General features: G+C 32.5%; 1 protein-coding gene across 2 annotated transcripts in view; it reads left to right on the forward strand.

Moving 5' to 3' along the window:
* The window catches only part of LOC145285867 (uncharacterized), a 510,918-nt gene that overhangs the window by 320,843 nt on the left and 171,166 nt on the right, over positions 1–18,909 (forward strand). For both annotated transcript variants that reach the window (XM_080134312.1, XM_080134311.1), the window contains 5 exons: positions 1,554–1,664; positions 6,148–6,282; positions 8,875–9,049; positions 13,495–13,655; positions 17,035–17,151. In XM_080134312.1, coding sequence (XP_079990438.1) covers positions 1,554–1,664; positions 6,148–6,282; positions 8,875–9,049; positions 13,495–13,655; positions 17,035–17,151 — 699 coding nt within the window. The remainder of the gene's footprint in view (positions 1–1,553; positions 1,665–6,147; positions 6,283–8,874; positions 9,050–13,494; positions 13,656–17,034; positions 17,152–18,909) is intronic.

Here is an 18,909-nt window from a genome sequence, read left to right on the forward strand (position 1 = left end):
ATTTACTTGTTCGAATTTATAGGTAATTTAATTGAAAGAGACAAGGCGGAGGAGAGAGAGGGCATGCTGTTCTTGCATCTATCAATATTTAATTTTAATTTCTGTTTTTGTGGTTTCGTTTTTTTGGGGGGGGGGGTTTGTTTTTTTGTTTTTTTTATTTTAATTTCTGTTTTTGTGGTTTCGTTTTTTTTTTATTTTATTTTAATTTCTGTTTTTGTGGTTTCGTTTTTTTTTGTTTTTTTTGTTTTTTTGTTTTTTTTATTTTAATTTCTGTTTTTGTGGTTTCGTTTTTTTTTATTTTATTTTAATTTCTGTTTTTGTGGTTTCGTTTTTTTTGTTTTTTTTTGTTTTTTTTTGTTTTTTTATTTTAATTTCTGTTTTTGTGGTTTCGTTTTTTTTTTTATTTTATTTTAATTTCTGTTTTTGTGGTTTCGTTTTTTTTGGGTTTTTTTTGTTTTTTTTTTGTTTTTTTATTTTAATTTCTGTTTTTGTGGTTTCGTTTTTTTTTTTATTTTATTTTAATTTCTGTTTTTGTGGTTTCGTTTTTTTTTGTTTTTTTTTTTTGTTTTTTTTTTGTTTTTTTATTTTAATTTCTGTTTTTGTGGTTTCGGTTTTTTTTGGGTTTTTTTGTTTTTTTTTATTATTTTATTTTAATTTCTGTTTTTGTGGTTTCGTTTTTTTGTTTGTTTTTTGTTTTTTTTTAATTTTAATTTCTGTTTTTGTGGTTTCGTTTTTTTGTTTTTTTATTTTAATTTCTGTTTTTGTGGTTTCGTTTTTTTTTTGTTTTTTTTTAATTTCTGTTTTTGTGGTTTCGTTTTTTGTTTGTTTTTTTTTTATTTTAATTTCTGTTTTTGTGGTTTCATTTTTTTGTTTGTTTTTTTTTTTTTAATTTTAATTTCTGTTTTTGTGGTTTCGTTTTTTTTAAATATTTACTCCGTTTCACCCCAAATAAGGCATATTACCACTTGGACGTAAGGGGCTACTATTTAGAATTATGTCCGACAGAGGGATTGTGGGAAGTTGAGCAGTGAGACGTCTGTTCACATACATTTAAACTTCTGCAGGTTAGTACAGTCAAGAAATCAGTAAACAGGGATGGAATTCCAAATTCTAGCAGTCCAAAGGAAAAGACTATTAGAGCAGAAGGCTTTACAGAATCTAGGGATCCCGACAGTTCACTTGGGTGGGATTTTGCTGCTTGTCGGGTTAATTGAGTGTATCTGTCGAACGGAAGCAAGTGTTATGAGTTCAGCAGAACAAATTCTTTTAAAGTATTTGTAAAACGAACACAGATGCAATATTACAGTGATGGGACAGAGGTTAAAGCTTGATTGACAGTGCATGACATTAGAATTAAGACTCTGTTTTGGAGCCTGTCTAAGAGGAAGTTAGTAGTGGTATATGCACACACCCAGATGTGGTATCAGTAATCTATGCATGGGTGAATTGTAAACCAATGATGTTTTTGTATTTTATTTCAGGTTTGTAAAATTATATTTTCACACAAAAAACTTTAACACAAGCTTATTTGTTTTAATCTTTTATTTATTCAGGGAGCCCAGATCTTTGAAGCAGTTGGCCTCCACCAAGAAGTCATCAATAAATGTTTTGTGGGGACAGCTTCAAGAATTGGTGGAGCAACATTTGACGTTCTTGCCCATGAGGTAATTTTATTTGATTTTTTAATTGGTACTTTTTGAACTTCCTTGACTGAGGCAATTTCGTTTCGGTTAACTTTATATTCTAAAATAACTTTTGTATTCTGCTAACTTTTCGTTTTTCTTTGTCGTAACAAGTTGTCAATAAAAATTATTTTTGTATAAATAGACATTGTCATTTTTTTCTTCTGCTATTGCTTTTCCTTCTAGAATAATATTTCTCAGGATTATTCTAATGTAAAATGGTATTCGATTCGATTATATCATTTACCTCATTTTCCGAAGGTCTGGAGTAGGCTTGATGAAAAAGTGTTTTTGTAGAAAGCATTAGATTTGAACGTGGTACATACAGGTTTTCGATCTGTATCGTAAAGCACTTAGTTACCGTCATGCCACAACTGTATTCAATGATGTCCGAATTTGGAACCCTTTGGAATCTGTGGAGTCACTTCATAGTTCCTATCCAAAAATTAATTAGAACGTACCATTAAACATTTTTTTTTTTTTTTGTATTGAGACAATTTCGTATCGGTTAATTTGCCGATAACTAAGGTGTTATATTTCATTTACCTGTAACAAATAAGACCGGAACGAGAAAGAGTTTGTTTTTTTGATTTTGGTATATTTGTAGACGTTTTTTGAATCCCCCTTCCCTCAACAAAAATTAAGATTCTGTGGTTTTTAGGCGATTACATCTGAATAACGTAAAAAGAAAATAAAAACACATTTTTTTTTAATTTAGAGTGGATCATCTGACATTGAATATCTCGAGAACTATTAAGGATAAGGATTTGAAAAGAAATGAAATAAAAAATCAATAACAAAATTACAAAAAACTTTATGCATTTTTAGTTTTAAAATGGCACCACTTTCATCTGACTACCATTTATAGTTAAGCAGATATGAGGACTTGAAATGTGCCCAAGACTTTTAGAACATCCTGTACAATGATTCCCCATTTCCAAGCCATTCTCACGTTTTAGGACAATTACCATTTTTTTTGTGACTAACTCAAGTGGCAAGGTTAGGTTAGGAAACCATAAATGTTTTGAAAAATAATTTTCTGGCAAAAAATAATTTGATGGCAAAAAATAATTTCTTGGAATGTTTTATAAAATAAGTTTTTGCAATATTTTTAAAAAAATAATTTCATGACGCCACAGCGTTAGCCAATAATATAATAAAGTATATATTTTTAAAAACAAAAATGTCTTTGTCAATGTTATATACCGCCACCATATTTTCAGCTAGCTAGCTTACAAACCATCAGACAGAACAAAAGGGTCAGTACTTGTGTATTACAATCGTTTACCAAAGAGAGTAACATTGTGTGTCCGTACCATGGAGACGTTACTGGAACGGTTGTTATATTCTTGCCAGGACAAACAGCTTCCTGTGGGAATAAACAACAGGCACATCCTATTTAGATCAAGGAGTCTATATAATGTCTGTTATGTCTGCTTGATGGGTCTTTTGTTAAGTTCTCAGCGTCAATAGGCATCATTAATTCTCTCTTGAGAATTAATTATCTGGACAGGTACTTTTGATGCTGGAATTGAACACTTGTATAAAATAAGCTAACAACATATGTTTTAATAAAAACGTTTTTTTTTGTTTGTTTTTTTTTTGTTTTTTTTTGAGATTTGAAAAAGCATTTTGAGAACCTAAGAGTTGAGGCACGCGATCCGTTGTCTTCAAGTTCTTCTGATACCAACAGAATTACAAATCTTGTAGTGAAACCAGAGGAAAGAGAGAGAAAGGTGAAAAGAGGCAGTGAACAATAAACAATTTCTTATTATTTGTTATATTTATAGAGTCTGCATGTCAGTTAACTTGATTTAACCTTTTCACAGCACTAGTCAACCTCGACTGCATAAACAATCTGGTCTGCAGATGTGTACTGGCATTTCAAGATGACAGCAGCACCGCTTGATTTTTTACCTGTCTCCCACTAAGCACAAGCACTAAGCACTCAAAAGCTCCCCCAAAAGGGCTCTTAATCATTGTGCCACACTTAGATTAAGACAACACTTTTTCAAACAAAAGCAGAGAAGAAATAGCAACTAATCATTTCTTTCAATTGCAGACTAGTGCCACCGATACCAAAGTTTTACAAATCTTTAGACATAGTGGTGTCACAGAACTATTAGCAGAGCAACTACTTGGAGGACATGCAACTCTTATAGTACCGGACAATACGATATTAAGTGACTTCTGGAGTGACAATCATATCACAGATTTGAATTCCGCGCAGTCGCAGTTCAAACGTTAGGAAGGGGAACGCATATAATCTAAGATCCTTCTAGATAAAAGATTTAAACACCCCATCCCTCCTATACCGATAACCAAAAAGCAATTCATACCTGTAGATCTATTTTCCTTAAGTTGCTAGGGTTTATGTCTGTTTGTGGGTCCAGCAAAACAGTCAAAAACTACACGAGTCACGCCTACTACATAGCTGAAATATTTTTTGTTCATCATTGTATTGCACAAAATATAGGCACACTTCTTTTTAATCCTTTCTTCTGGAAGGAGGGAGAGAGAAAGAGAGGGAGGAAGAGGTGGGTGAAATAGAGAGAAAGCGTGAAAGAGGTTTTAAAGAAATGTTACACACATTTTTTTTTCTAACTCTTAAATTTTGTTGCCTATACTCCTGGACAACGCCGGGTAATCGTGCTAGTCAAGTACAAAAAAGTATTGCAATTTGTTTGAAGTATTGTATGCAGTGTTGAAAGTTTGGGTTGGTTGGTTTTGTTTTACGGCATATCAACCCTTTTCGGGTTATTTAATGCCGAATCCAAAGATTTTGAAGAAAAAATTTTTTAATAGAATATATTTGTTGTTTTCACGTCGGTTTCTATTCAACCCATAGTTGGGACCCTAACAGGTACTACTACTCCGAGTCAGAGTGGACCTGGGAGCAATGGTAATTAAAGGGTGGCTCCACACTCCCCAAAGCCCATAAGCTAGGACCTCACCACTGGATATAGTTTAAAGTTATATTCAGGACCCCCATTGAGGGACTGTTACCCTCTACAGGGGGGCAGTCAGCGTATTCTAATGCCCCACCGACAGGGCCGTTGAAAGTTTGGGATATTGACATCTATGACAATGTGATATAAACCTGAAGACGCTATGCGAATTTAAATAAAAAATAGGTAACGGTAGTCAAAAGAAGACCATATTGTAATGATAGAAGGCCGTGCATCGTTCATCAGTTATAAAATACGCTTAAATATGATATTTTAATTCATGCAGATTTCTTATTATAGAACCAATTCTCTATTGATTATTATATTGTACCAAATATGTAGTAGTTCCTCCCCAGCGTGATCCAGTCATAAAATACACTTAAATGTATTCATGCAGATTTTGTATTTATTATTATAAAGCTAATATTCTATTGATTATTATATTGTACCCAATATATAGTAGTGATTTCAAAAGTTAAAAACAAGTAACTTGAGTGCCATCAGCTAGAATCGAAACCAAGTGTGTGTGTGTATATATATATAGCGTTCAAGCCTTAGTTAAGTTTGAAAAGTTTGCTAGAAATGACGTTGCTTATGCACTTATTGATCCGCGTTATTTTTTAAATAGTATTTTCAAGTTTTATTAAAGTTTTATGATATCTGCTTTTTATTAAATTATGAGGTTAAAGTACAGAATAGATACAAGATACCCTCCCCATGTTAAGAATGGCTTTCTAAATAACGTTATTATTTCAGCATCGACCAATAAGTGCACTAGTACCGAAATGACGTCATGACGTTAAAGTTTGAGATAATGATAAACAAATTCAGAGTTTTAGTGTAATAATAGACAATAACTCATATATATATATATATATATATTGTGGCTTCAACGTTAAATCACAATATCATAGGCGTTAATATCTTAAATTTAATCAAGTATGTTTTGCAATTAAAAAGATAACAATATACTTTTTCTTCAATTATTTTTAATGATGGAGGATGTGTCTTCTTGCTGGTTCAGTTGCTTGGAGACTTCGGTAGAAGGTATCAGTAAAGAATCCGTTCTTTACAATCAGCCCGACAGGTGCAGAGCCAAGAACTGGTTCAGTATCTGTCAGACTGAGGTACGCCGCCTGGGTATTACCTAGGAGGTCCACCCTCCCAGGTCTTGTCACACGGTTTTTGGGTGGGGCAAGTTTATTGCTTGTTGCCTGAGGCGCCCCTACCAGAGAATATTGATGGGGATGCCCAGCCTGCCCAGATAATTTTTTGCTAGGCTAGAGTATACTTTAGGGGCGCTGGCTGGACATCCACACTTTCTGACCTTGTGTCGCATCATGCTGAAGTGATCAGCATGCAAATCTCTATATACTCTTTCGTTGTTTAAAGTAAAAAAAAATTTTTAAGAGTTTTAGGAAAGCTCAGTTGCTGTTCTTTTTTCGGTGTATAAATTTGTCTCAGTTTAATATTTTTATTCAAACATGTTTTTTTATTTATTTATTTTTTTTTTTTAGGGTCTGATGCGTCATTTTACTGCTTACAAGGGAGAACATGTAGACAGATATATTATGAACAGTCCTGGAGTGTATCACTGGAGAGATGGGGGGGAAAAACATATGAATGACCCCGAGACAATTACTGCTCTTCAGGTAATTCTTAAGTTTAAAAAAAAAAAAAAAAAAAAAAAACCTTTATATTATGAATACGGGTATTGTATGTTTCGGCGCAGCCGATCTGGCATAGCAGATTCATCAGGGGGACGATTTGGCATCAAATTAACGCTTTGTCTTTATAGTCAGTTTTTTTTATATTTTAAAAATTAATTCAGTAAACGAAGATTTTTGTTTTGTTTTGTTTTGTTAATAAAATTGAATTAAATTATTAAAAGTAACAAATTTATTTGGATTAAAAAAAAATATAGATTTTCAAAATAATCATGTTTATTTAAAAGGCAACACCAAACAACAATACTCAGTCGTCAACAAATGAGATTATATTTTCATATTGTTTTTCTTAATTAAAATAACTTTTAAATATTTTAAAGCTTTTAATTCTTAAAAAAATTAATTATAAAATAAGTAAATCAAGAGGTTTTCAAAATCATGATTTTTATCTTAGACAGTTAAATTGATTAATTAAAGACTTTGAACCGTGTTTATTTAAAATACAACACAAAACAGACAGCATTCAGCCAATAAAATTATATGCTCATATTGTTTTTTGTTAGAAAATAATTAACTAAAAAGTTTTGCAAAAACAATTTTTCTTAAAAGCAGTTAAAAATTATTTTCATATTGTTTTTTGGGTTTTTTTTTTTTTAAATTATTAAATCTTTATAAAAAGTGATTGGCATGGTTGATCCCAAATTGTCTCCCCCTGCTTATTCAACCATGCCATTAAATCGGCTGAACTGAATCAGCCATTCCAAAACATCCCATTCCTTATGAATACACACTGTTAGATTTAACCATGCGCCACAATACGAGTATATTTCGAGGTAAAACCCTTTCAGTAGCTGTTTCAAATCTCCTTAAACTTGTGTGGTTTTGCACATCACTAAATTATGCATCACTATAAAAGCTTGCCAAGTATTTTCTGGATGAATTGACCCAAGACAATATAAATAAGAGAGGCTCTATAAACTTGCTAAAAAAAGGATCGCTCCACTGCGATCAGGAGAGGATTATGACTGCCCAAGATCAAGGATGATGACAAATGCTTTTTAAAAACATGAGTGGCTCCAACAATGGTAAGTGTATGTTCTGCCACACAGAAGTAGAAAGTGTGAGCCATCTGACATCCAACTGTAAGGTTCTGCTGGGAGACGGCTACTATGCAATGCGCCACGATAGTCTCCACTGGACAATCTGCAAAAAGTTGAATACTGAATGCAGCAGCAAATCTTGGAACATATACCGGAAAGAACAGTTGGAAATAAGTCATACACCATCAACCGTGACGTACAGCTATGTACCTAGAAAATGGATGCATGAAACAGAGTGATATGGGATAAGGAGAAAGAAGAAACCTTAGAAGTTAGTGTCCATAATGATCCTATTTACTTGTCTCCCCACAAGGGCAGAGTTAGACACAATGTCGGTTTTTAATGTGGGGAAATCCAGTTCCCCAAAATTGGGCACTCTGGGAAGTAACAAAAATAAAAATTGCCTCGTTCTAGAAGGACCCCTCCTCGACTGATCAAGCCCAGAAAAGGTGAAGTCCAGCACCAGAACAGATACTACACTGTGATCTTGGCCAAAAGTGTCCATAATGATGCTGAGATAAACAGAGCTGAGAGGGAAAAAGATAACGAAATATCAATGTCTTATGGACGACATGAAAAGAAATTGGAATCTTGGGAAGATCTTCGTCATTCTAGTAAGAATTTCAAAAACTACCTGGCAAATATACCCGGCGAACCAATTACAAGAGATACAAACAATTCTGCTTAAACGGGCGGTCAGAATTTTAAAACGATCTTTCGGTTTGAATATTTAGGATAGTGGGTGAATGTTTGGCATCTGATAGGATGCCCCATCCTCAACTAAAACTGAAAAAACTTAATAAATAAATAGATTCTGTCCATCGGCATATTTATTGATTTTTGTCTGCCGTTCTTTATTTGCATTCTCTCAGATTAAATGGTTATCTTTTGATAAATGCGTCCGAGCATCTCTAAAAGAGGCTCAGTCTGTCAGTTATTTAAGCTGGAAATAGCTGAAATTTCCCGAGTTTGACAGAAACATTCCCAAGTTCAGCAAGATACACCTGAAGAAGGTCGAAGGTTACATCAACTGAAACGTTGCGAAAAATCACACTCAAGATGAGGACAGTAGTCCGATGAATCATAATAATACGAATAAACTGTAATAATCGTATATATTTTTGACACTATATATTTTTGACACTATATATTTTTGACACTATATATTTTTGACACTATATATTAACCAAATTATTAGATAAATGCTTTACAGTTAAAAAAAAACAAAGGGGAGTACAATAATATCACAAGGTTTCCATTTATACCTGACGTCCACATAATGCCCAACAACAATATATTACATATGTAAGATACTGCTGTGGAATTTCTATAGGTCCCGCTAATTTATATTAATTTCGACATGAGACGTGTATACGCAATGTTGTCCTCTTAAGTGTGTTGATTTCAAACATCACTAATCTACACAAGCACATATCAATATTTTCTTTTCTACACTCTGTATTTTGAACATTAACAGCATTCAGCCAAAGACAATAATATGAAAAGTTTCAAGACCTTCTCGGATTCAGCCTGGAATACTGCGCGCCAATGCACCATACGTGGACAGTTGGAGCTAAGATATGGCACCGATCCAGTCCTCTCACTGGACGAAGTTGAAAGTGCTGCTGAAATTGTAAAACGTTTTGCAACAGGTAAGACGACCTTTTCCTTTTTAGTACTCTCTTTACAATTGGATGCTTGCAACTATGTCTCTCAGCACATTAATCTCCTGAGCCATTTATGCTTGTTAAGGAGGTTGATGATGATAACGACCGTATCTGTTATTATCTTTCATTCTCCTGAATTAGTTGCCCTATCAAATCTTGAATGCCTTGGCTCCCCTATTATCTAACTCATAGTTGAATGACAAAATTGCTTCCCCTTGTATTCTCCACTGTTCAAGTTGTGAGTATATATATATATATAGTAGACATTTTTTAGACTGTTAAAAACGGGCAAAAGTTATAGCCTGTTGCCTAAGAATGGGTGATTTATGCTAAATTGATAGTTGTAGTTTGTTATTTCGTCGGTTATTGACACAGCTGAGCTGGAGCTCCACTGCACCCAGGCTATCCACTTCATACAGAGGTCCAGTCCACTAGACGATTGAGGTTGGGACTAGGGTAGCTTGGTGTTGGTGGCTGGTCAGGTATCTTTTCAAGCCAGATGCCCAATTGTTTCTTGAAAGTGTCGGGAGACACTCTCCTTATATTTCTTATTGCGGCTGGAATACAGTTGAATGTTCTTCTACCGCTGTAGGTGAAGCTGTGGTGGATGAGGAACTTGATCCTCTGTGTAGTCCCAGGTGTGGTTTTTATATAGCACAGCCTTCCTTGCCGCTAGTGGGTTATTTCTACTATTGTTGTGTTTGGGACACTTTCTTCCAAGATTTTCCGTATGTAGATGATAATATATCATTCTCTTCGGCGTTATTAAAGTTGCAGCTTCTTCAGCCTCTCCCAGTTGAATATGATTAAATTTGTACTCATTTTTTGCATTAAATACTAATTCCTATTCTTAACGGTGCATCGACTACCATAATATTTAGTTAGTTGCATCTTATTACAAATTTTAGGCCAGATCGATCAGGTAGTTTCCAAGAAAAATTCTAAAGTAAATGTGGTATTGAAGTGACTAATCCCTAACTATATAGCGAACAGATACCATAATATATTCGCTGCACCTTCTCATACAAAAGTTCATATAAAATTTCAGCCAGATCGGCCAAGCATTTTCCAAGAAAACGTGGAACAGACAGACAGACGAAGTGAAATAAAATTTTATATATAAATATATATATATATATATATATATATATATATATATATATATATATATATATATATATTCTGAAGACGAAATGAAAGTTAACTGTACCTTTGTTTGAGAGAAACCTTGCCATTAGCTAATTAAAACATTAACCAGGGGAAGAGAATAAAAGAATCTGATTAGTTAGTTAGCCAGACTAATCACCATAAGTATATATAAAAAAAACACCTGGTTACAGGAATCCCATGCATTTTAATCTGATTTTCAACAGGGATGAAACACAGAAGCCTCTATGTAGCTTAATTGCCATAAATATATTTCATAGTTTCTATTTGCATATCGAGTATTGTTATAAATATTGAGAACAGGCATAATATATTATCTCTTTATAAAACTTATGTGGCTACATTTTATATATATATATATATATATATAGAGAGAGAGAGAGAGAGAGAGAGAGATCATAGAAAGCTATTACAATGCAAGAAGAGGAAATAAGTAGAAAAGCAAAAATGAAGTAATTTTTGTTTAATTATTTTCAGTTAATATTATTTTATTCAATCTCAACTTCTACATAGTGATCTAATGTGTGTAACAGCGTTCCACAATATATTTCGATGTAAGACCTCTTTATCAAGTGTGTGATCTTACATGCATATAATATTGTCTTGTCTTGCATCACTACTGTAAATGGCACAGTGATCCAGCAGCAAATAGGTTTAAAAGTTTTAAATTATGAAATAATTTCCATTATATTTATTTATTTACTTGAAATTATTTGGTTTGTGTTAAATTAATTTTGATAAGTTATTATAGTAATTTATTACAATTTTAAGTCTAATCCATTAACGGTATTTTTAATTAAATATTTCATATTAAATTGATGGATAGTATTAGGGAAGATAATAATGTATAGTTCTGTGGTGAGTTATTTCCCTTGTCATGGTGACCTATTTTGTATTAGGTAACTTAAATTCATATCTGTAAACTTATCTTAAATTAATTTTAACAATTTTCTCATTTTATGTATTTTTATAGTTAATTGTAAATCTATTAACGGTATTAGTATTAGTGATGATTAATTCATTTTATATTTTTAACAATCAATTGTAACTATTATTGATCTATTTGTATTTGTGATCATTTTTATTACTTTGTTTTGATATATGGTTAAGTGGCAGTGTTAGTCATTTTTATTACTTTAATATAAATTGTAAATATATCTATTGATGTTCGATTATTGTTCAAGATTATTTCTAAGATTATTTGTAAATATATATATATATATATATATATATATGTAAAGTCATCCACAACACTGTTTCGCTGTATCACAGGTCTTCAGTGCTGTTAGACTAGCATCCTTTCTGAGTCAAAAATTGAACCTACAATCATCTAATCAATAGTCGGCAATTCTAACCTCCGGCCCAGGGGATCGGCACTTGCAAACAGTATCTTCAGATGTCTATTTAAATAAACATCTAACTGCCATTTTTACAGTGCTCGATTTGTTTTAGTTACAAAGAGCTTTGCATTATCATTCAAACACGGATATATCATTAAGTGGCAGTTTTAGTCAGTTAGAACTGCTTTAAAGCTTCACCGCTCACTTATTTTTGCGACCAAATTTCAAACAATTATAATAATTTATACATTACCTTCTCAGCTATATTGTGGAAAAAAAAATTTTATTTTCGTTCAGTAAAACAAAAGTTATGAATTTACTGGTGTTCAAAATCGTAAAAATTCATAAGGAGGTGAGCAACGTTTTTTTTATGCTTGGTTTTCATAGCAACCACGTCATTTCAGTGACTACTGTTGCTATTAATTCACCACTCTCACAAAAAGAAGTAACAAGTGAATCAGAGAGAATGAAACGGAATGAAAGATAATTGGGCGATTTTATTGAACAAGAACCTAAGTTTGCCCAGCTGGGAAAATGTGGGTCCTTGTACCGGCAAAATATCCAGTAAATAAAACGTTAAGTAAATCGTTATTTTATTTTATTTTATTTTTGCATTTCCATAAACCAAACATGAATATAAATATCACTAAAACATCCGCTGAGGCATAAGCTTCATTTCGGTACCTTACTTGCCTGTGTGGGTTGCCTGTAGGCTGAGATAAACTGTGTCACACACACACACATTAGAAAAATTTATAATAAGAAGTAGACGAGTGCCGTACATTATTACATATGTGTAAGTTATGTTTATGGGGGCAAAAAAATAAGACTGAAATTAAACAAAGAACAAGTGAATTTACAGGAAGCCTGGAAAAATCATGGATTACAATAGAAAAATGCGAACATGAAAAGTAATATGGTTAAGCTTAAACATGGAAAAGTAAAGGACTAGTTGTTAAAACTGGAAAAGAAAAGGGTAAGATTTTCTAGTAGAAAATATAATGAATTAATAACTTAAAATATTGCAGCATTAAGAATTTTTTTTTAAATTCAATTTAATATTATATAATCAATTCTCGAGAATTTGTATGGAATTTCAAATGAAACTGTTTTTTAATCCATGTTCTCTTTCCATCAGCCATAACTGCATAGAAGTCTTAACTAATTCGCAATTGTATCCTTAGTATCGCCCACACTGAAAATTGAACCTTCAGAAGAGTGTTATTTACAACTGATTATTACTTAGTATTTTATTCATTATCTGGACAAAATATAGGGTTCCTTTTAAAATTCCATACAGATTCTCGAGTTAAACAGAAAGATTCCCAATTTCAACAAGATACACATGAAGAAGGTCGGAGGTTAATCAACCGAGCTGTTAGAATAACACTCAAGAAGAGAGCAGTAGTTTAAATAATCCAAATAATACGTTATCTACTATCTTATAAGCGGTGAACCAAGTTCCAATCTGTTATCATTTTCAGTATGTCATATGGAAATAAAAAAAGCTTCCTTAATGCAAAGATTTCCCATTTTCCTCTCTGTAAGCAAGATGTTATTTGATTGATTCGTTTATTGTATGATTTATACACCTACCCGTAACGGAACAAAAATGTCATAATCCAAAAATCATATAAATTGATCAAGTAGTTTTAATTTTAACTAAGAAAATCAGACTTTATGAGTGAGCAATATCTTGAAGAAACAAGGCCAGATAACTCCGCAATAATTAAAACTTGTAGTGTAAATCCACTGAAATTTTTCTTTACATAATAAATAAGTACATCATAAAAGATTTCTGTATTTTTTTTAATATAATAAATATTAATTTTTTAAAATAATACATCCAAAACTCTTGTATATTTTTCACCAATAATTTTAAATCTTTGAGGTAGAATTCAATTGTGACGATTTCTATTTTAGGTGCCATGAGTTTTGGCAGTATATCCTATGAAACTCACACAGCTCTGGCTATTGCGATGAATCGAATTGGAGGCAAATCCAACACAGGGGAAGGTGGAGAAAATCCAGAGAGATATTTAAATGAAGGCACACAAATGAATGCGAGATCAGCTATAAAACAGGTAAGTTCTGCAAACGATGTATCCGTCTTTTTATACTGGAGCAAAGGTTTTACTTGAAAACGATTTATTATATTCTGAATATCACTCATTTGATCACATTGATGGATAACAATTTCCTTCACACGTTGTCGTTGATAAAATGTTTCAATCCGTTCGTTGTTGCCATGAATATCAGAAAACCATGTGGACACTTATTTGGTTTGTTCTTCAAAATTTACGATATGCTGAATATTTTTTGTATATATATATATATATATATATATATATAACCGTATATTTCTGCATATAAGGCGGCTGTCAGATAAGACGAGGTACAAAATTGGAGATAATTTTCATAAATTTATATATATACATATATATATATATGTGTGTGTGTGACATTTATATCGGTTGTATAAGACGATCCCCAATTTTTAAGGGTTGTCTTATATGCCGAAATATACGGTATATATATATACACACGTGTGTGTGTGTGTTCTGATTCAGACATAGATTTTCCAAAAGACAAGAAGGTGGATGGAAAAATACTAAACTAAACGTTTTCTTATCTGGGCTTTAAAGTTAATGACAGTGGGTCCCTAGATAATAAAATTGTTACCAGGATTGCTAAGGTTACTTGTGCCTTTGGAAAGCTTCGTCAACATTTGTGGAATGAACGAGGTATTCGATTGGACACAAAAATCATGATATATCGTTGTTATTTCTATCCTCCTGTATGACTCTGAGTCTTGGAGTCCATACAGGCATCATATTCACCAATTGAATGTTTTTCATAAAAGCTGTCTGCACCCAATCTGTTTTATTAGCCTTCAAAACAAAATATCCAATGCTGACCTTTTCACAAAGTGCAATATTTCTGGAATTGAGTCATTCCTTATTCAGTGCCAACTGCGGTGAACTAGTCATTTCCTGAGAATGTCAATTATTATTAAAAATTATTTTTATATCTACAAACACTAATATTTTATGCTTCCACAATCATAAGTGTAGGAAGTGATACTTACTGCCGGTGTGAATGTGTCTCTCTGCCGAGAGATTTGAACCCACAGTTATTCCTGACTTCATTGGTTAGCATTTTAATTTTAGGCCTCCGGCTATTAACACAAGAATTAAAGAAAATTAAGTGGCTAAAAATGCCAAATCGGTGGGTAAACATTCACGGGAGTATTCGACGATCAGAAGTTAGAATCTTGCATTCACACTAAAGTTGAATGCTTTTTATCTTAATTCCCGATACAAGGCTCAACTTTAATTTCTTAAAGGGGTTTTTATGGCTATAAATTTTTTTAGGTAAATATTAATTACTTTTATACGTACATACATTGTTTCATGCTTCCGTAATCAGCAGTTTAGGAATTAATAATTACTACCGGTGTGTGCATCTCTGTAGTCAATAATAATGAGAATGGTCAAAGAGGATGGAAAGACCAAAAGAAGAAAGCATTAACCAGACCACAACTGGATGAGCGTGAATAGGACTGGGATCTTGGGGAGGCTTATTGCCATCCAAATTCCAGTGAAGGCTAATGGTCGTTGCCTATGAGAAATCAATGATAAACGGCTATTGCGATAATGCAAACTGATTTATGAAGGTTATCGAAAAAGATGGGAGTACTAGACATCTGGGGAGACTTGTCACTCAGACTCTAAGGAACACCACAGATTGTTCCCAAAGAAACTTCTTTGATGATTGCCTATGTGAGAACTCCTACTGATTAGTAATCTCCTACATATAATAAAATGATTGCAGAAATTTATCTCTGGGCCAAATTACGATAGGTTTGCATACAAATTTATTATGTTTAAACTTTTACCCACCATCTTATGTAACTTTTGAATGCCGTTACTGACACATTTATTTGTTATAATAAAATGCTATCTTACTTCCTACGAACGACATCATCATGATTGCCAAGATCTATAGACGAAGTAGTTCATATTTTCCCTCTACTTGATAAGTCTTCCCAGTCAAGACCGGGTAAACCATTATAACTATATTGATCTGACACCCTTATTAACTGGATTAAACACACATGCACATACAGTTATCATTACACTTCACTATTCGAAAAATAATGATTTCTCCCCAATAACATTCTGTCTATTCTCATTGGCTGCGACCATGAAATTCTATTATTCCAGATTATACATAAACATACAAAAAAAACAAACACTGCAGCTCTTAATCAATATGGCAGCTCAATTGCCACGGATTGTTTTAAATCATTTACACTTTCCTATCATCGCTTTTCTTCTACTTTATAGACTAATGTTTACAAAAACCAACCATAACATTTAGTTTAGTTACACATGCAATTGCGCATTATTTATAGTAATTATAGTAAACGTTATTTACATATTGTGATATTAAAAAATTGTTTCGCAGCTTTCTTATATTTCAGATATCATCAGGCAGCGACTTGCCTGATGATATCTGTTGTTTGATTGAAACAAGTGGCTATTTGTAGCAGCGGGATGTGAGCATGTTTATATAACAATAAACAAGTATTATCAGCTCTTTTTATTGAGCACTATCTAACAACCTCGTTGAATTCATTAGTCCATTACTTTTGAATAAAAAACCCGAGTATATATATATATATATATATATATATATATATATATATATATATATATATATATATATATATATATACTTGGTTTTGAATAGAGGCCACACAAGTTGCTGATCATTCCAAGTCAAAAATGTTGGAAGGGTCATATTCAAATAGATCTTATCCTTATTGGTATACCTATGCCCCTCCTGCTGCTAACCCTGCCCGTCCTACACTCATGTTTTCATCATTCACACTGAAGAAGACCGAAGGATCGGGCGAAAATATGTGCTTTTGAAAGAAACCATCGTTTTGGGGTTTTTTTCAAAAGACTTTTTGTATTCCAATACGTTAACACATAGGAAATAAATACAGAAAACATTTATATATTTTTCGTATTGATTTTTTATTCATACATATTTAAATAAATAAATATATATAGAGAGAGAGAAAGAGGGTCGTTCCAAAAGTAAAGGCTCTTTTTTTTTTAATTCAAAAAGTTGAAGAGCTATGAAGATATGAATGGTATCAATAAAACGAGCGACCTTTTGTTCCCTAAATTTTATTTTTCTACATAGTCACCACCGTTCTCAGTGCATTTTTGCCAGTGATGAACGATCGCTGTGTATGGGCGTCCAGAGTACGCTATGTCATACCAAAAATAACGCCTCTTATTTTTTTTTTATTTATTTATTTTTTTTTTAACTCAAAACGTTGAAAAGCTACGAAGACTGGATTGTTACCATTAAAACGAGTGATCTTTTGTGCTCCAGAATCTCTCTTTGCTATATAACACTAAATAACAATTCTTTGTTTGTTCGCAGGTCGCTTCTGGCCGTTTTGGAGTGACAAGCTCCTATCTATCACATGCAGATGATATCCAGATAAAAATGGCACAAGGTGCCAAACCTGGAGAAGGAGGGGAATTACCCGGATACAAGGTAAGCTTTTAAACAGCCTCTATCAATCATGTGTTAGTTTTTTTTTGTTTTTGTTTTTTTATGTGACTTCTTTTTTTTTTACTGGGTCATCTGTGTGAAGTGACTACTTCTTTCATGCCCTGGTACTACCAGATATGGCTGTATGAAGATATTGGCTTACTGAGCTAAAATGCACCAAATGTCATTACTTTTGAGTTTCCCCTTTTTTAAAACTCAATCATGTTCTGCAAAGCCAAAAACAATAATTTTCCTCGATGAAATAATCAAACCAAACACCATGAATAAATATTTAAAGATATGAATAACTTGAAGTAGAAAGGCTTATTTAAATGATCGGATGCAGCATTAAATAATTTAAAAAAAAAACGGTTGATGTTCTGTAAAACAAAACAATGAAACTAAACTTTTTTCACGTGTGCAATATTAATTTAATTGGTAAGGTTTTGTTTTACGGCATATCAACTCCCTTCAAGTTGTTTTAATGCCGAATCCGGTCATTTTGTTAAAAGTTTTTGCGCCTCAAGTTCTTTATATTTTTCAAATATTTATTGTGTTTAGTTTGGATGTTTTGTAGAGAAAAATTGTTGTTTTTTTTGGTTTTGCAAAAGTAAAGAAAAAAATTACAAAAAGCATACATTGGTGCATTTTAGGTCGCATCCCTTACAGTTAGACTAAGTTTATCTCATTTCACAATATTAAATATATTGCTTTCACAATTAATGCTAGTTTCTTTTTATTTGTGAAATATTTTCTGATTATTTGAAAATTATAAAGAACTTGATGCATAAAAACTTTTAACAAAATGACCGGATTCGGCATTAAATAACTTGAAGGGAGTTGATATGCCGTAAAACAAATCAACCTGACCAAACTTCTTTCATGTGTGAAGCATTGATTTAATAATCAGAAAAATCTTTCTTCTTCTTTTTTTTTTTTTTTTTTTTTTTCAGAAATTAATAAAAGGAAGAAAATAAATATGAGTAAAAGCAACATATTTAATCTTGTAGGAAACGATGAATTTAAAGTCTAACTATATGGAAATCGCGTAAGAATGCAAAAAAAAAAAAAAAAAACGTGAATGCGTTTTTATGAAGAGAATCCTGTGGTGATGGAAATCATATTGGTCACTTAACAAAAGGAGGGTGGACCTGTAAATTCACCTTTGTCCGTTCGTCCGTTCGTCTGTTCGCACTAACTATGCCTTGGAGTTTTTTTTAAATTAAACATTAAACATGATATGAGTAAAAAAGTAACAGAACGGATTTTCCGGGAAAACTCCGGTTGCCCCCATAGGTGTGCCTTTTGGGTTAAAATGGCTAAAATTGATACTTTTGTGCTTATTAAAAAAAAAATTGATGCCTTGGATTTTTATAAAACTTTCTGAAAAGTTGTAACTGATTTCTGTATAATTTTGTTTGTCTATACTTTGCGATAACTCTTGGGTGTGCCCCAGGGACTCTTTTAGGGCTAATAAAAACACTCCATTTTTGGGACTATTTTATCATATTTGTCCAAAATTTTCTGTGTATGTCTATTTAGCAGTTTTGTATGGTGCTGAACTCAAATTTAAATATGTTAAGGCCTTGGAGACTTTTGGGCTAAATGGGGGGGGGGGGACAAATGATGGACTTATTTATTTAATTTTTTTTTGTATGGTGCAGAACTCAGATTTACATGTGTTAATGGCTAAAAGTGTACCGTTTGTTCATTTTCACCAGGATTTGACATCTCTTGAGGATATTTGGAGCTAGATGGTGG

The sequence above is a fragment of the Euprymna scolopes genome, chromosome 10, assembly GCF_053919585.1.
Source record: "Euprymna scolopes isolate OS-2025 chromosome 10, ASM5391958v1, whole genome shotgun sequence".
NCBI classification, from domain to species: domain Eukaryota; kingdom Metazoa; phylum Mollusca; class Cephalopoda; order Sepiida; family Sepiolidae; genus Euprymna; species Euprymna scolopes.